This window comes from Lepidochelys kempii, chromosome 8 (genome assembly GCF_965140285.1).
Source record: "Lepidochelys kempii isolate rLepKem1 chromosome 8, rLepKem1.hap1, whole genome shotgun sequence".
Classification (NCBI taxonomy): domain Eukaryota; kingdom Metazoa; phylum Chordata; order Testudines; family Cheloniidae; genus Lepidochelys; species Lepidochelys kempii.
Genome location: NC_136387.1, coordinates 32,809,955 through 32,837,365, shown reverse-complemented (window position 1 = coordinate 32,837,365; position 27,411 = coordinate 32,809,955). Strand labels below are relative to the sequence as shown.

The following is a 27,411-nucleotide window of genomic DNA, read 5'->3' as shown; positions in this document are numbered from 1 at the left end:
CAAAATTGAAGGTGCATAAAGAGAGGCCTGGATAATGCTAGGCTGAAAATCAGGCCTTTGCAATCCCCAATGTGAATTTTAAAAAGCATCTATCCCAAGCTCTAGGGGCTTATACAGATACTGAAAACGTGCAGAAAGCCAGAATGAAATGGCTTTCTCATTGGTCAACCCCCAAAATTAAAAATATGAATTGCCCAACAAACCTATAGCCTCCCTCAACCTGCCTGCCAACAAAAGGCCGAGAAAACAGAAGAGCCTTGCAGCAAGGCCTTAATATTACAGATCTGGGCTCTGTCAGCCCAATGGGAGAATAGGAAGGGCAAGAATCTTAAAAGGCAATGTTGTTTAATGCCATGTCAGGAAATGCCTTGACATCAGCCCCCTCCCTTTAAAACCAGAGAGACGTTAGCTTGAGCATCTCCACTGACCACAATGGCAACAGTCTTATGCATGGTGAGGAGCTCTTCGGCAGGTAGCTAGCTCCCAAACTGTATAGGGCCTTATAGTTTAAAGCCAACAGGCAATCAGGGCAGATGATGAAGAACATGGCCTAGCCCCAAGATGGCAGAGAGATGGATAATTCTAGCACAGCCCACAACCCAAAGAAAAGTCAAGATTGTCCATGAGTTGGTTTCTTGAGCAGTGGCTTCTCCAGAGCTTCCTTAGAGAGAGCTGCCATGAAGGAAGGCACTCAAAGTGAACAAAATGTGGACAAGGATACATTTTTTCATAAAAATTGCCTTCATCAATAGTTTGACAGTTAACTGCAAAACTTCCTCCACTGATAAGTTTGTCTATGGGCTGCTACCTGCCAGGAGCTGATCCGAGATCCCAAGTAGTCCTGAAAGGGTTTCTAAGCACCTTCGGCAATGGCATCTCTTTTGCTAGCAGCCACGTTTGCCCGGATTCCCATGCCTTCTTCTCCACTAACCTGGTAATAGTTTGGTTGGAGGGCAATAGTTGCTTCAGTGTCCTAATACAGAAGGGATTTCCTGCAGCTCTGCCTGCCACTGTGGGCCAGTTTCCCTTTGCTGGTGTAACCCAGCTTGTGTACTCCTGCTGGCAGTTAATGGAGTGGTGAAGTAGTGCCAGAAGCACCTGCAACCCCCACCGTACTGTGAGTAGGGTGACTCAGGAGGGGTGGTGACAAGAATGGATTCAGCATCCTTCCAGTGTAGCTTCTGCTGATGATGCGTCTATGAAACCCCAAGTGCAACTGCTGCTGGGGCACAGCTATTCTTGCAGGCACAGGCACATGCAAATTGCACTGATCTGCACCCATGAGGCATATCTTCCTCTTACATGTGAGCTGAATTATGGATGGACAAGATACCACTAAAACAAGTGAGGAGACCACCAAGCAGCAAAAGTACAGTATGAGTAACCATTATGGTTGCTGGTGGCAGGAAATGTAGCTACACAGATTATGTCCTGAATTAAGGGAATCTATTTACCAGCAGTTGGCTGGAATGAATTAAAAACAGTCACTTCTGCAGTCATGCAAGCATGTTTCAGACCTTTCCTGTGGCCCTGCAGAATAAGGCATTGAAGTGTATGGGGTGGAAAGAGGCAATCCAACGGGGCCTTCACGCCTCATTTATTCTCAGAGCTAAGCCTTCCAGGGAAGTGACCCAGGTAGGTGACATTCCCCTTCCCCACCCTTACAAAAGAGATTGTGCCAGAGCTCAATTGGTGCTAAGTAAGGGTGCATGTACACACACATTTCTGACAAACAAAGCCCATGATCATTAGAACTAGTCTAATTTAAGTAGAAAGAGAATACTCTGCTGCCACATATTTATTTCTTAGGGTTCACCACTGCACAGTTTTATCTTCAAGTGAAATATTTAATTTCTTCTTACATTAAAGTGGCTAACAGTAAAAGCACATAATTAATATGTAGTCAAGCTAATATTTAAATGCTATAAATCAGAGGCATTATATAAACAAAAGTGTCATCTTGAACAAGATTGGGAATGCACAAAACTACTTATTTCCCACTTTTATAATGATGCAGTGACTCAGAGCACATAGAAAATGATTAGTTTTCCTCCCAAAGTAGGAAATATTGCTTCCATCTGTAAAGTATAATATTGTGATGTCATAAACTTTTTCTAAACACTGAATTTGCCCTTATTCCCTCTCAATCATTTTAAAAGAACTGCTCTCTCTTATAGAGCTTGGATTTAAATCACAATAACACACCAAGAAGATGAATGACAGTGCTATTGGATATGGCTAAAATTGGATCCTTCAGCACAGGTGAATGATGAGACAGCGCTTCTCTTTTTGATATATTTTCTTCTTCTATTAGTTTCCCTCCATGGTTGGGATTTCAGTTTGAATTTTAATGTATGCGGCTGCCGCTAATCTTAGTGTCTTATTTTTTCCCAGCACTATCTTATTGTATAGACAATTCATTCTCCAAAGCAGTAATACACTGACACTTGTGACTGCCCAAGAGATAAAGCAATTCTGAATAAAGTAAGATCCTGCTCTGAAGTATGGAGAATACTATAGGTCAATATCTTCTGAAACAATGTGTTGCCATACACAGCAAATCGCACAAGTTTAGACAAACTCACATTAATTTACTGAAATTGTTTCCTTTTCAGACTATTATATTAAGCCACTAAGGCAGTGGTGGGCAACCTGCAGCACGTCAGGGTAATCCACTGGCAGGCCGCAAGGCAGTTTGTTTACATTTGCAGGGCTGCCCGCAGCTCCCAGTGGCCAATCCCTGTGGCCAATGGGAGCTGCGGGAAGCACCGACTAGCACATCCCTACAGCCCATGCCGCCTCCCGTAGCTCCCATTGGCCACTGGGAGCTGTGGGCAGCCATGCAAATGTAAACAGACTGTCGGCAGCCCGCCAGCGGATTACTGCGCCAGGCTGTGTGCAGCCTGCAGGTTGCCCACCATTGCACTAAGGCGACATGCTGAGTGTATCCTAATATAGACAGTTTGAGATCTTACGGAAGGGATGGGCGGAAGAATGTTCCCTTGGTTAGATAATCTGCCTTGGAAGCAGACACTCAAGATTTCAGTAAATATGAGATATGGGCAAAGCTCACAAGGTTCAGATAAATCCCTCAAAGACCAGCTGCTTCTCTGAACCTTTCTGGCAGAGAAACTGGGTTAGAACTCTTGTCATTCTTGCAAGATTTCCATTACATCCTTGTTTGGGCTAAGTGGTACGTAAGAAGAAAAGGAGTACTTGTAGCACCTTAGAGACTAACCAATTTATTTGAGCATAAGCTTTCGTGAGCTACAGCTCACTTCATCGGATGCATACCGTGGAAAGTACAGAAGATCTTTTTATACACACAAACCATGAAAAAATGGGTGTTTACCACTACAAAAGGTTTTCTCTCCCCCCACCCCACTCTCCTGCTGGTAATAGCTTATCTAAAGTGATGACTCTCCTTACAATGTGTATGATAAACACCCATTTTTTCATGGTTTGTGTGTATAAAAAGATCTTCTGTACTTTCCACAGTATGCATCCGATGAAGTGAGCTGTAGCTCACAAAAGCTTATGCTCAAATAAATTGGATAGTCTCTAAGGTGCCACAAGTCCTCCTTTTCTTTTTGCGAATACAGACGAACACGGCTGTTACTCTGAAACCTGGTATGTAAGAGTACTTGTGTTTGCAGGGTTTCTACGTCTGGCTGGACCCTGGAAGATCAGAGTTGCAGAAATTAACAAAAAAGTTAATTGTACTTTTGTGACCCGCAGGTTGGGCTTGAGTTGTTGGGTGAAGGTGTGGCTGGATTTTTCTATTACATAAATTAGGTCATTCACCCCCACTGAGAGCAGCTCTCCAGCACTTATAAAGCATCTGTGCTGGATACTCTCCTCCACCCCCTGACATGGGTAGAAGGGAGCAAGACAGCAAGGAAAAGAGGTGGGGAATTTGAAAGGGTGGCCAATAGCTCTGTGCCATGTTCCCTATCCCTGAATGCATGGGCTCTCTCTGCAAGATCTGAGGGGGTGAGAACGGGAGAGCACCTGCCCTTCCTTGCCAGAGGCTACGGGGGAGGTGTGTGAAGCTGATAGGCAATAGCAGCATCACTCCAAAGTGAGCCTTACTGTCAGGGATGGGGTGGCTGGAGAGCATCATGAGGGCCAAGGTTCTGCTGTTGGGCTGTTCTCTGCTTTCCTTTCAATAACTGGTATGTGTGGTATTTGTAGGCTGGGCATGAAGGAGAAAATATGGCTCCAAATCTCTCCAGTGAAACTTGGGTGATACTTTGAGTAATGTTTCCACTGGTTAGGAAAACCTACAGGAGGGGTCACAGAAATCTATGAGATTGTGAGGACTAGAAACCGTGGCTTTATATTTATCCTAGTCTAATGCCCAGTGCAAGGATTGGCAGTCTTGTAAGTGACTTCTAGTTTTCAATTATCTAAAAAGTGGTGTGCATTAAGGGTCAGACATGGCAAAGAACATTTTAGTTTGTTAAAGTCTTGAAATCTTTGTAAGTCTATGAGCAAATGCAACTTTATGTTCAGTAAGGTACAAGTTAATTACTGAGCAAATATAGTGAATGCAAAGAGCAAACATGACAAAATCTGAACACTCTTCTGTTTTATAGCTAGTATCCCCTAAAACTGTGCTTAAAGGGACAATGCCAGCTTGTTTAGTCACCCAAATATAGGTTTTGTTACTGATCAACACCACCAGGTTTGGCAATGCATAGTATTAACAAGGATGTTTAAAATTATCAGCAAAAAGAAGGGTTTTCAGTTTTGTTTTTGCCTGGAGTCAAAACATTTCCAGCACCATTCACAACACAAATGCTACTGCACTGGACTAGTGCATGAGAAGCAGCAACTGATTAAAAATTGACTAGCTTTGCTGCCCAAGCTGAGGGAAATGCAAAAAGTAAACAAACAGCATACATTGTGAAAATTAATTAAATTTAAAAAAATCAGTTTCAACACCAAAAATAAGATTTAATAATATTTAACTTAAGCTTCCCAACAGAGGATTTTATTTCAACCATCTCGGCAGACACAACAGTGAGCATGTGCAGAATGAATCTGGTAGCATTTCTGCAACACTTACCTTCTCATTGAGAAGTATAAGCCCTAGCAGTGGTCTGGACACAGACCACTGGTTTCTGCAATCCTCAAAAATGATGGTGTTCATCAGAATCGACATCATCTGAAAGAAAATGCATTTATTTTGCATTAGTTTGTATATTTTGTCCTATAACGTGTGATTTGGTCCCAAGGATTTTAATTAATGACTGCCCAGAAAAATAAATGATCCCTTTTCAAACAATGTTGAACTCCTCCTTGGCATCATGTGTGTGCCCAAATACGTTATATCCTTTTCTACACAACTCACTCTTGTATAATTATTCCCATACCCAACAGATGCCATTATCAGTAGAAAGTTCTAGAAAAATGGCACCCAAGGTTTGTTTAAAGAAAAAACTAACCAGAAAACGGACTACATCATGACTTGACATTTATCCCTGTTCAGACAGCTGGGATGATTTGTATCAGATGCAGACCTCACTACAGTGACCCGTGCCTTTGCCCCCTTGAGGATGGATCACTTCAGTGTGTTCTGTCTAGTGCTGATCTTTACCACTACTCATACACTTCAGATGATGTAGAAAATGGCTACCTAAAAGTCACATCTATGCTTAGTAATCTGCACTAGTTCCAAATTCATTTTCAGATGCCACTCAAAGTGCTGCTTTTAACCTTAAATTGGATGGGTCCTTGTTACCTCAGAGACCACCCCTTTCCTTGTGGGATACTTCAGTATTTGTGATCAGCTGGGGCACCTGAGTTGAGAGCTCCCTACTTTTGTGAAGGCAAAAGCAAAGACAGAGAGCTTGTCTACAGGAATATTTAGTTTGCAGCCAGCTGGGGTGTAAATCTCTCCCCCACTAGGTTGCTGCACACTAACTGTCCATGTGGATCCTGCTGACATGCATTAACAGTTCTTTAGTGTGCTTTGATCTAGTCCCATTTCAAAGTGGGCGAGATCAAAGGGCACTCAAACTTTTAGTGTGTCAGCAGGATTCAAACAGCTTCTAAGTGTGCAGCAGGTTACTGAAGGGTAGATTTACACCCCAGCTTGCCGTGAAATAAATGTTCATGTAGACAAGCCCTAAATCAAGAGACTTAGGTACTGTTCCCAACTCTGCCACTTATTTGGCACGTGAACTTCAGCAAGTCATTTCGCCCCTTTGCCTCAGTTTCCCCTTCTGTATAAAGGAGATAATGATATTTACCCACCTTTGTAAAGCACTTGGACATCTAGGAATATAAAGCACTAGGTATTATTACTATTAATCCAGGAAGGGTTGGAGGCAGGGCATTCACAATGTGGGGGTCTCAGTTATGGAATTAATTGTCCCCATTGGTTTGCCGGAGCCACAAGTGGCTTCTCTTCAGGTAACAATGCAAGGCTTATTAGCTCTCCTATGCTTTTTCCAAGTTTGGCTGCAAAGCCTATTACAACTCCCAGGCTTTTGCTGGGAGGGATGGGGTTCTGTTTCAGGGGAGGAGGTATCTGGGAAAGCCTTATTGTTGGGTATTGAGTTATCATTGTTATTTGTAGCTTTTGTAGAGATTGTATGTGCACCCAGTGCATTGGATGAGCCTGAGTTTAATAAAACAAAATGAATAAAATAAGCAAAGAAACCATTTGATGATAAAATGCCCTACGATCTTCTGGAAACACATTAGAGCCCAAAATGCTAAGGGGCACAACACACATGAATCTAAAAAGTGTCTGGTTGGGATTAGACAGAGTGAAAATTCGTAAAATGCCACCAACAAAGAACTTGACTCACATTTGTAAAATATCTACTAGCCCTAAAACCAAATACACACAGAGAATGTGGAAAATCATTAAATCATTTCTTCTAGGCCAATGAGTAGCTATGAGCTGAGTCCCCAGAGAACTACCACACTGCAAACCAGCCTGTAATAACTGACCAAGGCTAAGTCAAACAACATGTTTCATTAAATGAAAAAAGATGAATCCCAGTACTACAAATCACTTGGAACAAGTAGATAGCCAAAAATTATTTGAAATTTTGATGCTAGGAGCACAAGGTGCGGCGTGGGAAAGGCTAATCCGTCACTTTGCTTTCCCATAACATGCATATGTCAAGCTACTTTTCAATTACCCAGGATAAAGACAATAGTTCAATTAATGCAAACACTAAAAACCACTGGGGAAGTAATGACAGGAACTTCGTTGATCCTGAAACATGAACAGCAGCAATAATAATTCCTCATAACTCTATAGCATCTTTCATCAGGGGATCTTAAAGCAAGCACTTGAAAATACAAGGGAAATCTTTCGGAGGCAAAATGGAATCACCCAAGTTTGCATTCAGCCAGGATATCAAGATTGATACACCCCTACTTTTTAGGAAAAGGGGCCACTGGATATGTAATGGTTGCAAGTACAGTAGCCAGGCTTTTAGTATTAAGCCTAATTCGAAAGATGGAACCTTCTTGAGCAGAATTTACCCTACTACCAATCCTGGGGCAATCGTTCAATACTGACTGAGAGGGAAGAGTGCCATCTACTAAATCTCCAAAACCATATCATATAACACATGAGCATTTCTTTGAGATTTCAAGTCCCAATCTATGTTGGTACAAATATAATAAAGCAGGAAGGCAAAATGCATACCCTAGTGAAGCTCCTGGCCATAATCAGCAAAGAAGCTCAACTCTCCTCAGTGAAAGCCAAATGGCGCCATTACAGGACAGACTCAACCTTCTCTACAAGAAGGCTGTGCCCTCAGTACCTGGTGTGTGTTGGTGGTCTGTTCCTACTTACCTGGGTAAAAGCTACATGCATCCCTTCATTTGGGGAGAGCTGCCAGTTTTGGGTTCAGTTTAACCGACACCTGCCTCAGCTAATACAATGCTGTTAGGAAGTACAGATATACAGCTTCTTCATGGACTGACTAGTAAGACGGAAACTACAGCTTTTCCTTTCAGACATTGCTAATTTGGGAGGGTTTCTTCTAAAACACTATGGCTTTCATGAGCCAGAATCTGGTATGAACATTTTATAGTACAGGTGTTCAAGTCACACTGGAACTGAAACAACTCCTGGAGTGTCTGAGGAAAGCATTGAGTAATGTCCTCTATTCCCATGGAGTAATTTATCCGAATACAAGTATTTATGTTAGCAGTATGTATGGAACTGGCTGAATCAGCCATTTTCTTAAAATAAAATTAGCTATAACTAGTATTTTTGAATTAGCTGGGTGACAAAACCAAACACTGTTGAAGGAAGAGGAATCTAGTTATCACTTAAACTAGAACCAACCCCCTCATCCTTCCAGTCATGTACGCTAATAAGGGGACTGACACAGCAAGCTAAAATTGCTACTCCAGAACTGACCTGCAGATAATAAAATTTTTCAGCTGGGCTAACTGATTGAAGAATGATATACCGGGGAGTCCATTGAGAATAAATAAGTGTCACAACAACAAGGCAGCTCTGCGCTTCTACACCACAGCTCATTTGAGACTTGTAAAGTGCTTTCCACATATCAATTTACCTCCCCGCAGGCCTGTGAGGGAGGCCAGCATTATCCCATTTCACAGACGGGTTAACTGAAGAACAGAGGGTATGTGATTCAGGGTGTGACTACTGCTCATGTAGACAAACCCGGGCTAGCTTTAAACTAGCCAGTTTGGGTACCAGAGCAGTGAAGCTGTAAATGCCCGCCCACAACTCTGGGTAAATACTGGTGAGGCTAGCCTGTGCTGACGCCTGTACTGCTGTAACTTCAATGCTACTGGTACCTGAGCTAGCTCGACTGAAGCTAGCTAGGGTATGTCTATATGAGCGGCAATCACACCCTGTGATTGCACTGTGGACATACCAATAAGGTCACAAAGCAGTTCAGTGACAAAGCCAGGAACAGAGCCCAGGTCTAACTATTGATACCATTTTATTTGGTCCCGAAATCCAGTGATGGGAATTGTGGGAGTAGGGATGCATTTTTCCAGCAATGCTAGCGCTTCAGAGTCTCTTTCTTGGGTGCTAGAGGAAAAACTCCCAAAGACATCCCTCACTATAAAAATTCACTCCCAAGGACGCATAAGCTGCCTTTCTATTGAAGAGCCTTTTTTGCTGCTTCATGTTGTCAGTAGGACAGAACTTGCATCACAGCAGAGCCTATAACTCATTTCTCTCTCTCTTATGTTGGTATGAATATTTTATTCTATAGCAACCAATCACATTTTAACATGCTTAAGAACTACACTATGTAAGCTCAGAGACAGCATTATGTGATAGAAAACAACACTTTGCCAAGGATTTGGTACATTTTTAAAAGCGCAAACAGCTTTTAATCAAACACTTGGCTGTTAAGGAAATTTCAAATATTACAAATATTCAGATTTTTGTAGTTCTGCACACAAAGTTTTTGATGAGTTTGTGTGTCTCAGGCTCCAGAGAGCCACCTCCTAATTTAGAAACCATGAATACGAATTTCCATCGGCAATGGAGCTTTCACTCCTTCCTTCACCAACAGCTCCCTCTTCAGCAAGTATATGGAGCATCATTTTCTAATAAACTGTAGTGGGCACTAACTGCTCCAAAATTGTGAACCAGTCCGCATTATCTCGCTCTACAGATTATGGGACTAGCTTAAAAATAATGATAGTTTTTAAAAATATAATTAATTTAGAGTTCTTTATATTTGCCTTTGGGTTACTCAGGTTTGAGGGTACAGTCAGGTCACATTTTCACATTTTGCTTTGCAACCAAGAGGGCTACATTCAGACTTTTTTGTTGTTGTTTAAACTGAGATTCCCATGCAATATCTGGATTCCAGCAGTTTGGGCCTTAAGAAAAATCCCAGAATATCATGAGACTTGTGATAAAATCGTGAGAGTTGCCAACACTGAGTCTAGCCTGGGTACAGTCCTCAGAGTTGTCTAGCTTTTTTGCTTCATTTGGGGGAAAATTAAGGTATATATGATTGAGAAGTCACTCCTGGGGTCCCAGTCCCAGGACATATATATGAATTGAAATATGCATGCAGCCGTTTCAGCAGACTGAAACACGATTTGCTATAAACTCTCTCGATCTACTTGTGTCACAGGTTATATCTATTGTTTGCATATTACTGGCTAAGAGATAGGTCTATTTTCTCACCCTTACACCCACACACAAGCAGGATATAGATACGGAACACTAACAAAAAGTCTGGCAAATACTTATTCATGGGGTGTGGCATTTTGCATGGTTCACCTGACACACATGCCTTTGAAAACATGACCCAAATGAACAACCACCTTCCATCCACAATTAATTAAAAGAACATCTGATGCCAATATATTTGAAAATTAGTTCTGACACGGTAAATGACTTACAAATTAGTTCTGAATGCTACATTTTCTAGTAAGTAGGGCAATTTGTTTCCTTCACTATGATCTCCTCACAAGTCGACACTCTGAGTAGAAACAAACATGATCCTATTCAAATTTAATACACCTTATCACTTGAGCATAATTAACTGATTGCTCTTTGCTGATGAAGTACATATCAGTTATGGCTGGAGCTAAATGAACCAGTACAAACCTGGCTATATTCTGCCTAATCAGGCTGAGTGACACAACCACCCTATCTTACTGCTGTCAAACGTATAGAGTAAATAAATCCTTAAGTGCAGCATTGTCTGCTGGTCCACTGTTCACTTTCTGAACTATAAATTCAAAGGATGAAGTATTTAGAAAGAAAATTTCCATGAACACTTGTCCCAGCCCGATATAAGACAAGAGGGAGGGTTATTGAGAAGTTTGTTAGCTGCCCAGTGCACACTTTCCTTGCATAAGTTAACAGTGAAAATTAGTTAATTGTTTCACCATACCTGCACATCATAAAATCACCACAGAACTGGCAGTTCCCTCTGAAAGGAACCCAAGGTTAGACTGGCAGGGGGTTACCACAGGTCAGAGTGCAAGTATCATGTCAGAACTGTCTGGGGAAGTTTGCACAGAGCCTGCAGTGAATGAGCTGGTCTCAAATCCAGCATGAACACTACATTTATTCACTGACTTTATAAGGGGAAAGATATGAGCCCTTCCCATTTACAAAACTGTAACCACCTAGTGTAGTTTTAAAATCTCTATTTTCCTCACTGTAAATTGGCAAGCAGAAAAATGGAGTTTCACAGTTGTTCTGACATTGTTTTAATTTTTCCATTATTTCAGATACTCAATATCCCCTCCAAATTCAATCTTTTAATCAGTTTGGGCCTGATTCTGAAAGCCTCTCTGACATGCAATAGTATCTTACTTCACCAGTGGTCCAATGAAATTAATGGAACTACTCATAGAGTGAGAAGCTACTAACCTCAAGTATCAAAGTCTGGCTCTTTCTCTGGGAAAGAATTATCTACAGTACATATGTCACCACTTACTCGGGAGAAGATACATTCACAATGATAGCTCTAGGTTAATTAATGACAACTGTATGCAATGTGTCTATTCTTAATATTACCCACACATCACACTGCAAACAGTTTTACTTTTCCTCTGTTGAAATAAACTGTAATAAATTATTTATTTCAATGGCAGCAAAATGTAGATCAACAGGATAAAATGGACTATGTAAGGTAAAAGCTCACTTTCATCTCCACGTTATGTATTTGAAACTTTTGGCTAGTAGTAAATTGTCTTTCAAATGGTTGACAAGCTTTTAAAGCAGATGTTTGCACTGCATTAGAAAGTAAATACAACAGCTGGGAAAAATGGAAGCTGTTATATTCTTGCAAATGTGCCATTCAGAACTCAACACTGTCCCCACAAATTAGGGGGGCACAAACACCAAATTTAAACATTTGTAATTTGCTGTAGATGTTTTAATATAGTGGCACATATGTATTTGTGCTAGATCCCATCTAAGTACTGCCTGCATCTGAACTGTTCATTTGAAGGGGTGTAACAAAGGGCATAGCCGCACCTTATCAGAATGTGGGGACGAGTAAGGCTTATGGGTGATGTACATCACCTATCATATGGGTGGTCAGTCTCATGAATGACATATCATCTAGTACGAGGGGAAGAGGTCTCGTGGGTAGTGCATGGGCTAATTTTGGCTTCTGTGGGGGTGGCATGGGTTAAGTATAATGAGCGACAATCTTAACTTTGGCAATAGGAAGAAGGCTGAGGAGTGAAGTAACTTCTCTTTCTGCATGGGAGGGGGAATAAGATTTATTAGTTTAATTATTCACTTCCAATATGTATTGCCTTGCTTCTGTCTACACTGAATTTCATGTAAGTCTTCTGTTGAATGTCACTTACTCACATGCTGCCTGAAGTGCTAGATTTTGTATCTGGATAGCTGATGTGGCTGACAGATGTTTACAAACCCATGTATCTGCACAGCTTCCTTTTGCCTACCCATATGTGCAGCAAATTATTCTACCTTGGGGCTGGAATAACTTACACTTGCAAAATGAACTCAGTAGCTGCCTTTTCCTGATGGTGGTATTCAGCAGTCTTGAGCTCGGACATTATGATGGTCACTTCAAATTAATTCCTGCCCCTATTTGAGATGCCATTTCCAGTACAGTGGCCATGAGGATATAAAGGGTCCATAGCATTATCAAGGGATGACAGAGTTCTGACAGAACAGGCTTTTAGTACTGAGCCCTTGATTGCACAAATTTTTACACTTTGCAGACATGTGTGTGTGGAGCAGGGACAAGCGTTGAGGTCTTTAGATATCTTTACCAGAAATTAATAAAAAAATGAGTACCTATCTTTTCGTAACCGTTGTTCTTTAAGATGTGTTTCTCAAGTCCATTCCATTCTAGGGGAGTGCATGCCCACGTGCACAGTCGTTGGAGATTTTTGCCTTAGTGGTATCTGTAGGGTCGGCTGTCGTGCCTCCTTGAGTGCCGAGCTCATGCATTGGTATATTAGGCACTGCTAACCCTACGCCCTCTCAGTTCCTTCTTGCCGGCATCTCCGACAGAGGGGCAGGAGGGCTGGTAATGGAGACTCACGAGCAGTGTCCTCGGAGGTGGGCTCGGAGTTCACAGTCTAGTGGCTTGCAGTACTGCTCTACTGAAGCCAGCATCATCCCAGGTCTGCTGGGTAATTGCGTAACAGGATGTAAATGTGTGCACGGATGACCAGGTGGCCGCCCTACAGACGTTCTGGATAGGCACCTGAACTAGGAAAGCTACTGAAGAGGCTTGCGCCCTGGTTGAGTAGGCAGTTACAATCACCAGAGGGGGCACCTTCGCCTGATCGTTAACAGCAGCGAATGCAGTGATCCAAGAAGAAATTCTTTGAGTGGACACTGGATGACCTTTCATCCTGTCGACCACTGCGATGAACAATTGCGTCTACTTGTGGAATGGCTTGGTTCTTTCAAAGCTAGTGCCCTCCTGACATCTAGGGAATGCAATCTATGTTCCTTCTCCTCCTCCTTATGCGGCTTTGGAAAAAAGACAGGCAAGTAAATGTCCTGGCCCGTATGAAACTGCGAGACCACCTTGGGCAGGAAAGCTGGGTGTGGCTGCAGTGGGACTTTGTCTTTGTAAAAGACCGTATAGAGCGGTTCCGATGTAAGCACCCTAATCTCAGAGACCTGGCGGCGGAAAGTTATTGCAACTGGGAATACGAACTTCCAGGAAAGAAGAAGGAGAGAGCAGGAAGCCAGGGGCTAGAAGTGTGGGTCCCATGTGCCAGGACAGGGTTCCTGCCGTATGGGTAGAGGTACTCAAGGCCCTTGAGGAACCTAGCAGTCATGTCCTGGGCGAAAACTGACCTACCCTTGAGCGGTGGACGGAAGGCTGAAATAGCGGCCAAGTGGACCCAAGGAAGAGGCCTTGGATCTTGAGATGCAGCAGGTAGTCCAGGATTAACTGCAGCAAGGCTTGCTTGGGTTGAATGCATTTATCCGAGGTCCAACAAGCAAACTGCTTCCATTCGGCCAGGTAGGTCGCTCTGGTGGAGGGCTTTCTGCTGCCCAACAGGACCCGCTGGACAGTGGCCAAACACTGCTGCCTCTGTTTGCCAGAAGCTGGGAATGAGCAACAGGGGATGGATCACTTGATGATTACCTGTTCTGTTCATTCCCTCTGGGGCACCTGGCACTGGCCACTGTCAGAAGACAGGATACTGGGCTAGATGGACCTTTGGTCTGACCCAGTAGGGCCATTTTTATGTTCTTATGTTCTCCGCATTTAACAATGCAGCAGCCTGGCCACCAGGTGCAGTCCACCAGCTTTGAATGCAGAAGACTGCTGTGGTTTTAGGAGAGCAGGTCCGGCCTGAACGGCAGCTGTAACAGAGCAGCCACCGAGAGGTCCAGCAGTGTGCCAAACCTGTGATGGCGCAGCCAAGTCGGCACTATTTGCCCAGTCCTGCTTGATTTTCATGAGTACTCTGTGAATTAGTGGTACTGGAGGGAAGGCATACAATGGAGCCCCCGACCACGGGAGCAGAAAAGTGTCTGACAGGGAGCCTCTGTTGATCCCCCGAATCAAGCAGAAAATGTGGTATTTCCTGTTCTGCCTGGCTGTGAACAGGTCCACCCAGGGAATCCCCCACCACTGGAAGATTAAGCTGATCATTTCCGGAAGGAGGGACCACTTGTGGAGAGACAAGAATGTCCTGCTGAGGCCGTCTACCAAACCATTCCTGGCCATGGGGAGTTGCGCAGCTATGAGATGGATGCCGCATTGTACACAGAAGTTCCATAGCCTGAGGGCTTCCTGGCAAAGGGCAGATGATCTGGCCCAGCCTTGCTTATTGATATAGCACATAGGTGCTGTGTTGTCTGTCAGGACCTGTACCACCCTGTTTTTTTTATGTGAGGTAGGAAGGCTTGGCAGGCCAGGTTAAGTGCTCTGAGCTCCCTGACGTTGATGGGTAGGGAGTGATCATGACTTGACCAATGATCTTGCATGCTGAAATTGGCCAGGTGGGCACCCCACCCCAGGGTCCAAGGCACTGGAGACAAGGGTCACCGACAGGGACGGAGGGAAGTGAACCTCCTCCAACACCGATGCAGGATTCTACCACGATGTGGGTGATGATAGTATGTGGTCTGGGACCCTGACTCTCACATGGTCCATGCTGTGTCTGCTGGGGACATAGACTGACACCAGCCACATCTGAAGGGGACTGAGGTGGAGCTGCATGTGCTGGACCACATAAGTGTAGGCTGCCATGTGGCCCAACAAGGCACATGTGAGCGGTGGTGAGAGGGAGGGTTTGCATGCACAAGATCAGGACCGCCATGGCTTAGAACCGAACCTCGGGGAGGAAGGCTTTGGCCTGAGTAGAGTTGAGGACCACTCCAATGAACTCTGTGTGTTGCACTGAATTAAGGTAGATTTCGTCTCGTTTATTAACAGCCCCAGGTCGCGAAAGGTGGAGTAAACCAGATCGAGATGCCGCTGCACCTGATCCTGGGACCAGCACTTTATTAGCCAGTTGTCTAGGTATGGATAAATTTGCACCCCTCGGCACCTCAGGTAAGTGGCCACTGGCGCTATGCACTTTGTAAATACTCTCGGAGCTGATGAGAGACCTAAGGGCAGCACTGTTAATTGAAAATAGTGGTGGCCCAATACAAAACGGAGGAAATGCCTGTGCCTTGGGAAAATGAAAATATGTGTCCTTCAGGTCGAGGGTGGCGTACCAGTGTCCCGGATCCAGGGAGGGAATAATAGAAGCCAGAGAGACCATGCAAAACTTTAACTTCTTGAGAGACTTGCTGAGGCGGCGCAGGTCCAGAATGGGTCTGACGTCCCTTTTTGCTTTTGGGATTAGGAAATAGTGAGAGTAGAGCCCTTTCCCTTTCATGTCTGGAAGGACCTCCTCCGCTGCCCCCAGGAGCAGGAGGTTCTTGATCTTGTGAATGAGTAGCTGCTCATGAGAAGGGTCCCTGAAGAGGGACAGGGAAAAGGGGTTGGAAGGAGGGTCGGTCATGTACCGCAGAGTGTAGCCTGAAGATATTATGTCGAGCACCCAATGGTCTGAGGTCAGCCACGATCAGGCCGACTGGAAGGAGCGCAGGCGGCTGAGGAAAGAGCAGGAGGGTGGATCCTGAGAAGTGACTTGGGCACCGTCCTCAGGCGCACCCCCAAAACATCTGCTTCTGGCTTCCATGGCTTCTGGAAGAACCAGGCTGGGCAGAGGAATGGGAAGAAAGGGTGCCACCACTTAAACCCTTTATCTCTGTCCTTCCTGTAGGTTTTAGAGTAACAGCCGTGTTAGTCTGTATTCGCAAAAAGAAAAAGAGTACTTGTGGCACCTTAGAGACGAACCAATTTATTTGAGCATAAGCTTTCGTGAGCTACAGCTCACTTCATCGGATAACTTATCTATTACCAGCAGGAGAGTGGGGTGGGGGAGGTATTTTTTCATGCTTTGTGTGTATAAAAAGATCTTCTACACTTTCCACAGTATGCATCTGATGAAGTGAGCTGTAGCTCACGAAAGCTTATGCTCAAATAAATTGGTTCATCTCTAAGGTGCCACAAGTACTCCTTTTCTTCTTCCTGTAGGAGCTGGACTGGGGAACACCCCAGGACCTTGACGGGGGCAGAGGAGGCGTGGGACAGAACGGCTTTCTAGCCTGCTGAGGAGTGTGTAGGCCCAAGGAACGGAGTGTGGCACGGGAATCTTTAAGGCCATGGAGTCATCCATCGGTCAGTTCTGAGAACAGCCCTGCTTCCTCAAACGGAGGTCCTGAAAGGTAGTCTGGATCTCCTGGGACAGCCTGGAGGACTGCAACCAGGAGCTGTGCTTCATGACCACCACAAAGGCAACTACCCTAGCCGCCGAGACTGTGCCATCTCATGCCATCTGGAGGGCGCCTCTCGCCCTGCTTTTGCCCTCTTCCACCAATGTGAGGGACTCCTGGGCTCGGTCCTGTGGAAGGCCCTTCTTCAACTTGCTGACGGAGTCCTACAAGGCCTAGTAGGGCCTGATAGTTGGACACCCGAAAATTGTAGGCTAGCTGTCGAATAAATTTTCCTGCCAAACAAGTCCAGCCTCTTAGCATCTTCATTTTTCGGTATGCCGCTCGCCTGTTCCTTTAATTGATGGCAGACGTGACCAGGGACCCCGCTGGAGGGTCGGCATACAGGTAATCAAATCCCTTTACCGGGAACATAGTACTTTTTTTCTGCCTTCTTGGAGGTAGGCGGAATGGAAGAGGGGGTCTGCCACACAGACTTGGCAATTTTAAGGACCCTGGGTGGACAGGCAATGTGACCCAGGTCGGGGTGGAAGAGGGTGTAACATGACTCATCAGACTCCTCCGCTAGCTCCTCGACCTCCAAGTTCAGCCTGGCAGCCACCCTTTTAAGCAGGGCTTGGTGCTCCTTGAAGTCGTTGGGGGGCTGCTCATTTGCGAGGGGCCCACCACTGCTTCGTCCGGAGATGACGAAGACAACTGCACTGCAGGGGGAGGGGTGGTTTCCCCATACTCATCTAGAGATGGCTCCTTGGGTGTCGGGGCCTGCTGTGTTGCCCCCCACGTCAGATTCGGCACCATGCTCCGACTCCAGTGCTGGCTGTGTTGGGGGCAGCTTGTCTGATGCAGTCTGGGAGGAACACCCCACAGGTTCCAGTACTACCACTGAGCGGGCCACTGCCCCTGCCTCCATGCTGCCACCGCTGTAGATGCCTGAGTCTGCTGACTGACCCTTGTTGGCAACCGGTAAGGAGAGGGCAAAGAGGGTAAGGAGGGTGCCTGCCCGAAGAGCAGTACTGGGAAGCTGGAGACTGGTGCAGCGACCGGGAACAATCCTGCACCGGGGGGATTGATGCCGAGGAGATTGCCCAAGTGATGGTGATCTGTACCGTGATGAACTCTGGTGGGAGGCTCGACGGTACCGTGGGTATGGGGATCGGCATCGTGACTCAGATGTCCCGTGCCTTGTAGGTGGAGACCTTGGTATCAGGGACCTGTGTCTTCTAACTGGGGACAGAGACTGTGGTGCTAGGGTCCAGGGCCACTTTGATGGGGACCAACCACTGTGGTCCAGGGACCTGGGACGCTCCGCTGCTTTACAGGGTGGTCCCATAACCAGCTTGCCCGTAGATGCTGGGTCCTTAGCTGGGTCGATTGCCTGGCTTGGCATCTGCGATGCCGGCTGGCCTACTTGCTCTTTGGCTGCCGGGTCTGCTTTGGGCACAGATGACCCTACTAGGGGCTGGGACCCCCCGCCACTCCCAGGAGTTGGAGGTGGGTCCCTGGTTGGCTGGGGGTCCGACCGCAGTGGTACCCCTGAGCTGCTCAGGACCGGGCACGTGGCCTGGCCCCTTTCTCGGTGGTGCTGGCGGGCTTTGTCAACTTCGACCACTTTTTAGGTACTGGAGAGGGGGAATGGTGCCTGGTGGATTCAGGTGCCGGTGGTGTGCTGCACACTGATGCTGAAGTGCCAGGTGAGGAATCCGACTGAAAGGGCTCTGAGGTAGGACGAAGCGTAGCCTCCGTGAAAAGGGCCCTCAATCGGATATCCTGCTCTTTTTGAGTTCTATGGTGGAAGTTTTTGCAGATCCTGCTCTTCTCCTTTCTGTGGGACCCCCCCAAATACTTTGAACAGCTATTGCGGGGGTCACTAATGGGCATCAGCTGGCTGCATGATGAGCATCGCTTAAAGCCTAGGGAACAGGACATGTCCTGCTCCGAGGCGAAGTCCCAGCCGGGACTCTAACTCCTAAACTACTAGTCTAACACTTAACTTAATGGTCTAAGTACCTATCAACTAAAAACAAAGGAGACAGAAAGTTGGACTGTAAGAACCGCTAACACTCTTGCCATGCAAGAAAATGTGCTCTGACCAACCGTCACGGGTGGTAAGAAAGAACTGAGAGGGCGTAGGGTCGGCGGCGCCTAATATAGCAACTCATGAGTGCGGCACTCAAAGGGGTGCTACAGCCGACCCTATGGATACCGCAAAGGCAAAAATCTCTGATGACCGTGCACGTGGGCACGCACACACCTAGAATGGAATCGACATGAACAAACACTTAAAGAAGAACTCATTCTCTGTCTTTCAGCAAAGCCTGGCCTTTCCAAAATAAAATTATTATTACTGTCTCATATGAGTGACTCTTTGCACTCCCCTTGCAACAGTAGACAGGAGCACCTCCCCTTCCTGGATAACCATTCTTATCTGAGTGATGACGGGAATACAACTGTTTCAAGTTCCAGAGTCTCTGGACAAATGAAAGGTTATAGACAATCTGATCCTCTTAGTAGCAGAGGACTGTAGTTTCACACACTTCCTATGCCAATGCCCTCAGCAGGAGTCTGTTTCTCTGTAAGTAAGCTCATCACTTGTCAGCATCTTCCCTCCCACCCTGCCACTGTTGCTGGGACTTGCACTGTCCGCCTCCCTTAAGATGCTCAGACATAAGCTGTCTCCCGACTCTGTCCAATGTTTTGGGAACTGCTACTCCCCTCCTCTAAACTGCTAAGACTGTTGCTGGCTGCCCCCTGCCCAAAAGCTTTTGAGATTTGGAGCATGAAGGCAGGTAGGAGAATCCTTCTCATTATGGCAGGATCTCTGCCCAGAACGGTCTGTTCTCTGGTCTTCTGCCCTAAGATTGCAGAACAGCCTCCCAAAGCTGCTTTCAAGCAGGGAGACAGGGTGAGGTTAGACAAAGTTTATTATGGACATTATCATTGAAAATAAACTGGAACTATTAATTTAAAAACAGTTTTGGGTTAATCTATAGAAGAGTTGAAAAGCAAGATGTGGAGGGGAGGCTAGGGGGTGAAAGCAGCACTAAGGGTATGTCCTCACTACAACTTGGACAGTGCCTCCCCACCCAGGTAGACCGACCTGCACTAGTTCTACTAAAAACAGCAGTGTGGATGTTGCTGCACAGGGGGCAGCTGGGGCTAGCCACCTGAGTATGGAGCCAGAGGCTCAGGTGGGCTTTTACTCAGGCAGCTAGCCTCTGCCACAAGATCCACACTGCTTTTTTCAGCATGCTACCTCCAACAGAGATAGTGCATCTGTCTACCCGGGCTGGGAGGCATGCTCCCAGCAGCAATGTAGACATACCCTAAATGACTAGTCCAAGGTATCTCAGTGAGTTTGGGGCAAAGCAGTATATAGAGCCCACAAGTCCTGACTCCCAGTTCCCGCTCAACAACACTCTCTTCCAAAATTATTATTATTTATTATCTGTATTATCATAGCACCTAGAAGTCCCAGTCATGGATCAAGTCCTCGATGTGTTAGGCACTGTACAAACACAGAACAAAAAGACAGTCCCTGCTTCAAAGAACTTACAATCTAAGGATAAGAGAACAGACAACAGATGGTTACAGATACAGGGAATATAAGGAAACAATAAGACATTATCGGTCAGCATGAGAGACAGTGGTCTAAGCAAACTATGGTAATCCTACTTGACTGCATCAGAGTAGAGTAACAGCATATTTAGGGAAAGCTGATCAAATTATTAATCACCAATAAATTATCCAATACATTTAGCCCTTCTTCTATTTTCAAATTGTTCACACATTGATCTTAATTTCTATAAAACGTATTTGTCATTTGCAACTATTTTTAACAAATAATTAAGACAACGTTTGGTAAAGTAAATCAGTGATGAACTGTACTGTAACAGAAGCTATTCTAAATAAACATGGAAGACAGATAGGTGATAAAGATGGTAATAAGTAAGCTACTTCTTTGTCTTTTATAGTCACCACATTTCTTAGTGAATATCACTTTTCACAACAACAACAAAGGATAATAGCACAAGGCTATTTCATGCAGTCATCAAAACAAAGTGAACTGAATATTATATTTCCTCCTAAACACATTACCCCTGCAGTTTGACACTCAACATTTCAAGAGCTAGCATCTCTCACAAATTTCTTTATGAATTTTTTCTGATGGACTTAAATCCTTTAAGTGTCTATGGAAGATTATTTTACTTGTCATGCTAAAAGATTTTGATGGGAAACTACACTAACTCTAATTAACTGATTAATTTTAAGGGGAGCTTTGTGGGAGTTCAGCAGTAAACTACGCTAACTTAAGGACCAGATTCTGTGTTTTGGCTCTGGCTCTGTTTGTACTGCTTTGGTGGCGATGCAAAAGGACTGGATACTGCTTGTAACTCACCAGCAGAGAATCCCTTTAGGACAGAGCTGACTCCTGTACAGGATGTGCTGCCTACCAGCACAGGGCATTTGTGTCAGGGAAGAGAGGAGCATGGTGAAAGAGTGCTAAGCTGGACTAATACTTCACTGGAGTAAAGATCCCCTAGAGATCACATTCCAGTGGTGTAAGTTAGAGCAGTTCTCAGGCTGCTTTAACACACAACAGGGCCAAGCCACTGCAAAATCAGAGAGCTGTAACTGACTCTGCCTGCACCTTGAGGAGTTCAGACCCAAGGGAAAATTGAGCCCCTAATTTTTAAAGGCAGAATCTAAAAATCCTTTTTTCTAGGAAGTAATTGATGGAAAAATAATATATCAGGCCTTAAGAGAGATTTTTCTTAAATGAAGCTATCTAATAAAAACCAAAGTTAATGGTTTAAGCATGTCACTTTTTAAAAAAGTGTATTTGTTAAAGTGAAACACAATCAAACATCTCTCTAAAACGAGATCATAATAAAAGTACTAAAGAAGAAAGTAACATGATTTATTAACAAATTGATACCGAGGCATCACCAAACCAAAAGGAGGTGGCGGGGGGAAGAGCTGAACCACTCAGCTGTAGTGTATCCAAGCCAAATTTAGACTTTCTTCATAGGAAATACTCTCTTATGAAATTATCCAGTGAACTACAGTGTGTCTCGCCTGTAGGCATTTCTTCCCTTCAAAATTATGCATTTTCCTAGTGAGCTTTTCGTGAGCTGTTAGAAGGACCTGAGAGCCCCCTATTGAAAATTTAATCTAATTTAAATGTATTTACTTAGTCTAATCTCTTAGAAGCTATGCAGCAAGAAGGAGAGGGGTGATGGGGTTAGGTAAAGAAAAATACATTAGTTTTAGTGGACCACAGCTCATAGAGTCATGGAAATGCAGGGCTGGAAGGGACGTTGAGAAGTCATCAAGTCCAGCCCCCCATGCTGTGGCAGGACCAAGTAAACTGAGGCCATCCCTGACAGGTGTTTGTCCAATTTGTTTTTAAATGTGTCCAATGATGGGGACTCCATGACCTCCCTTTGAAGCCTGTTCCAGAGCTTAACCACCCTTATAGTTAGAAAGTTTTTCCTAATGTCTAACCGAAATCTTCCTTGCTGCAGATTAAGCCCATTACTTTTTGTCCTACCTTCAATGGACAAGGAGAACAACTGATCACCTTCCTCTTTATAAAAGGCTGTAACATATTGGAAAACTTATCAGGTCCCCCCACCTCAGACTTCTTTTCTCAAGACAAAACGTGTCTAGTTTTTTTTAACTTTTCCTCATAGGTCTAAGGTCTAAAAGGTCTAAACCTTTCATCATGTTTGTTGTTCTCCTCTGGATTTTTTCCAATTTGTCCACATCTTTCCCAGAACTGGACATAGTACTCCAGCTGGGGCCTCACCAATGCCCAGCAGAGTGAGACAATTACCTCCTGTGTCTTACATACAACACTTCTGTTAATACATCCCATAATCATGGTAGCCTTTTTGCAGCTGCATCATATTGCTGACTCATATTCAGTTTATGGTCCACTATAACCCCCAGATTCTTTTCAGCAAGTCATTAAAGAGCTCCTGATGGAGCCATATTGGCCTCTTACTATTCTTCCTGTCTTTCCATTGCATCGGAATAGTTTGCAGTTGTGCCTTTAATATTGGCTCCCGGAGGAACTGCCAGCTCTCCGGAACTCCTTTTCCTCTTAGATTTTCTTCCCATGGGACCTTATGTACCACTTCTCTCAGCTCGTTAAAGTCTTCTTTTTTTGAAGTCCATTATCCTTATTCTGCTCCTCTCATTCCTTCTTTTCCTTAGAATAAATGAAATCTGTCATTTCATGATCATGGTCACCCAAATTGCCAATGTCCAAACTATAATCCTAGTGGGATTCTCTGGGTCCATGTCTTTTGTCACTGGAAACCAAATCTACCTTGGTCATTACGGGCCAAATATATTAATATATTATATATATATTATATAATATTAAATATATTAATATTTGTCTGTTATAAGCTTGGCTAAGACATTTGTGAAAGGGATCTCACAAAACTGGGTGACAGGGTAACAAAATGGCAAATGAAATTCAACACTGATAAGTACACAGTAATGTCCACTGGAAAAAATAATACCAACTATCCATATATAATGATGGGTTCTAAATTAGCTATTACCACTCAGGAAAGAGAACTTGGAGTCGCCGTGGATAGTTCTCTGAAAACGTCCACTCAGTGCACAGCAGCAGACAATAAGGGTAATAGTATGTTAAGAAACTATTAGGAAAGGGATAGAAAATAAGATAGAAAATATCATAATGACACTACGTAAATTCATAGAGTATCCACACCTTGAATGCTGTGTCCAGTTCTGATTGCCCTATCTCAAAAAAGCACAGGGTGGAACTGCAAGAGTTGAGAAGGGCAACAACGATGTCCAAGGGTATGGAAGCACTTCCTTCCATTTGCTTTGAACTTGCTGCCTATTAATTTCATTTGGTGACCCCTGGTTCTTGTGTTATGCAAAGGGGTAAATAACACTTCCTTATTCACCTTCTCCACACGTCATGATTTTATAGACTTCTAATATACCCTCCTTTACTCCTCTGCTTGGTCATCTCTTTTCCAAGCTGAACAGTCCCATGTCTGACCCAGTATGGCAGCCCCTATGTGCTTATTTGCCACTAAAAGTATTAATATTCACATAATGGACTTATTTTCCCCTTTGAAAGGAGAAGATATCCAATATCAAGGTGCCTTTTACTTGTTTTCTTGCACAGGAGACCTGTGTTTCTCCTGTTTAGCTGTGTCCTGTATATGAAGGAGAGGGGCCTCAACCAATATGCAGTTGTGAAGGTTTGATTTGGAGGCAGAGCTCCTTAAGTCTCTTTCTCAGTGCAGTGAACTGTGCAGTGAATGGATCATGGTTCCACACAATACTGGACTTATTCAGTTTACATGAACTTTTGAAAACTGTGTGCCTGGTGCAGAAAGTTTTCTACTACACTACAACCTTTTTTTACCGGGTGCAAAATTTTTTCCATAGTCCAGATTATGTACTGAACAGAGAAGTTTCAGAGTAACAGCCGTGTTAGTCTGTATTCGCAAAAAGAAAAGGAGTACTTGTGGCACCTTAGAGACTAACCAATTTATTTGAGCATAAGCTTTCGTGAGCTACAGCTCACTTAATCAGATGCATACTGTGGAAAATACAGAAGATGTTCTTATACATACAAACCATGAAAAAATGGGTGTTTACCACTACAAAAGGTTTTCTCTCCCCCCACCCCACTCTCCTGCTGGTAATAGCTTATCTAAAGTGATGACTCTCCTTACAATGTGTATGATAATCAAGGTGGGCCATTTCCAGCACAAATCCAGGGTTTAACAAGAACGTCTGAGGAATGGGGGGGTAGGAAAAAACAAGGGGAAATAGGTTACCTTGCATAATGACTTAGCCACTCCCAGTCTCTATTCAAGCCTAATTGAATATCCAATTTGCAAATGAATTCCAATTCAACAGTCTCTCGCTGGAGTCTGGTTTTGAAGTTTTTCTGTTGTAATATCACAACTTTCATGTCTGTAATTGCATGACCAGAGAGATCGAAGCGTTCTCCAACTGGTTTATGAATGTTATAATTCTTGACATCTGATTTGTGTCCATTTATTCTTTTACGTAGAGACTGTCCAGTTTGACCAATGTACATGGCAGAGGGGCATTGCTGGCACATGATGGCATATATCACATCGGTAGATGTGCAGGTGAACGAACCTCTGATAGTGTGGCTGATGTTATTAGGCCCTGTGATGGTGTCCCCTGAATAGATATGTGGGCACAGTTGGCAAGGGGCTTTGTTGCAAGGATAGGTTCCTGGGTTAGTGGTTCTGTTGTGTGTTATGTGGTTGCTAGTGAGTATTCACTTCAGGTTGGGGGGCTGTCTGTAGGCAAGGACTGGCCTGTCTCCCAAGATTTGTGAGAGTGTTGGGTCATCCTTCAGGATAGGTTGTAGATCCTTAATAATGTGTTGGAGAGGTTTTAGTTGGGGGCTGAAGGTGATGGCTAGTGGCGTTCTGTTATTTTCTTTGTTAGGCCTGTCCTGTAGTAGGTGAGTTCTGGGAACTCTTCTGGCTCTGTCAATCTGTTTCTTCACTTCTGCAGGTGGGTATTGTAGCTCTGTAACAGTCCTTGCTGCATTGACTACAGCATCTCTACAAGAGCCCAGTCCTATTCACTATGCACCTTGCATTGGGCAGGACAATCCAGTGGTGTCCAATAGCAACTAAGCAACCTTCTATGCAAGTGCTTAGCCAGAAATTTCAACTTGATTTGTTGGAGTAAGTTAATTTTTGTTCATAGACAACCTACACCATCATTCCCTTGGCAAAATTATCTGTCAGTGGCAGATCATCAGTTAAGTGGTAAAAAACACAAAAGGGAGAGTCACTGTTCCTTATCCATTTTGGTACAATACTGTATTATTTCCAGACAGCAAATACCATTGCTAATTGGATTTTGGAAAACCACAGTGCCCTGACAAAATGGGTGGCACTATTCACAACATTGGTTCAAACCTGCTAAATGGCAAAGATAATTTTTTTTCAAACTAGCACTGACATGCTTTTCTGAGGTCTTTGCGTTATGTAACAAATGAATGAAGTATGGCAAAAGTTAAACATTTTTAAAGTGTTCAAGTATTACACTGCATTGCAAAAACAAAGAATACATATTTGTTACACTTTTCTGTGTATGTATTTGCTATTTTTGAAAATATTTATATAGCATACAAAGATAAGCTTATTGAGAAATACAGCCAGTTTTTTGATTCTGTAATGGAAAAATGTTGGCTTATTTTTCCACCCAAAAGCAATGAATGGTAAGTAATACATGATAAATACACAATAAACTTATAGATATGATGGTAAAACATCATCCTAATGATTTCATTTAATTACCCTGAAATGCATTGTATTTAATATTCACCACTCAAAAGCCAATTTACAAGTGAAAGAGGTGATGGGACTTATTCAGAAAGACGGACTGTCATTCATTGCAATAGTTATCTAATATACAGAAGTTAATAAAGCAGATTAATCTACAAGTCCCTTTAAGCCATCACTGAGTTTAGAACAACTGCCTCTTTGACCTTTAACCCTCCTGCTGTGCACCAGTAGCAGGTGCCAGCTGCACTAAAATTATGGCTGACGTGTTTTAAGGCAAAGTCTTTTCTTACTTTGCTTCTGACCAGCAGCTGACCCTGCAGGAGTGATTGTCTCATGTGCTGGCCTAAAGGCTACATAAACCAGTAACTGATAAACAAAAGCATACATACACCAGCTGCCTAGCCTTAGGGTACACATCCTACACTGACACCTCTAGCAGTTTATCCTGCAAGCCAAATTATGGCTTTTTGTTTCCATACATGCATTCTGTACAATACTTGTTACTTCATGGAACTAAACTTCCATCCACCCCAAGATCTGCCTGTGTTAACTTTGTCTCAGTCTGAATGATTAGGAAGAGATTCTCGTTTTGATTTAGCACCTTTAATAAGAGCATGCATTCTTCGGGTACATAGATAATAAAACTTAATTATGTAGTTTAGTGTTAAAATTCTTAAAAATCAAATGCTTTAATTCATATCTAATATTGAATCAAGGCATAGCACTAAACAAAACAGTACCAGAAAGAGGACTAGGCTCCTGTGTATTCTTCTAATTTCATAATTAACAGCACTCCAGTGTAGTGATAACTGGGTGGTTAGCATTATATTTTATATTGAAGTTACTGATGCATCTACATATACGCAGTTAGAGCTAGGTATAAAGCAAACAAAACCATATTTTTCATGAAGATGAGATGGCTCTGACATAGTTATCTTACTGATACAAATTACACAAGCACAAAAACAATTGGAGTAATGATTAAATGCAGTTATGTACATGGGAGACTACTAGTGTACATGTTAACATATTTAAATGGTTTCCCTTCATTAAAAAAATTATATATGATATTAAACCATCAATCAAAGCTGAAACACTAGAGTCTAAATGTATTGTCACTGGTTAAAATAAATGACTTTGAGACTGAATTTTGGCTCGCTCAATATGGTGTCTTTTCTGTTGCTTAGCCACCCAAGTCTCTGCTGGCTTGGGCTACATCTGGTATATTTCCATCCCTTTCAATTAATAAAGCAAGTTATGATACTATTGGATCACAGTTTTAAACTGTGCTAAGAGGCTGAAAACAGATGCCCTCGTGAAAATCTCTTATTGTTG

The 27,411-nt window shown here is 43.7% G+C and overlaps 1 protein-coding gene across 4 annotated transcripts in view; it reads right to left on the bottom strand.

Annotated features, from left to right (window-relative positions):
- RANBP17 (RAN binding protein 17) overlaps window positions 1–27,411 on the bottom strand; it is a 269,237-nt gene that overhangs the window by 7,233 nt on the left and 234,593 nt on the right. For 3 of the 4 annotated variants that reach the window (XM_073355989.1, XM_073355992.1, XM_073355993.1), the window contains one exon: window positions 5,072–5,170. In XM_073355989.1, the coding sequence (XP_073212090.1) occupies window positions 5,072–5,170 (99 nt within the window). Of the gene's footprint in view, window positions 1–5,071; window positions 5,171–22,127; window positions 22,953–27,411 lie in introns of those variants that run through there. The other variant, XM_073355990.2, reaches the window with a different exon arrangement.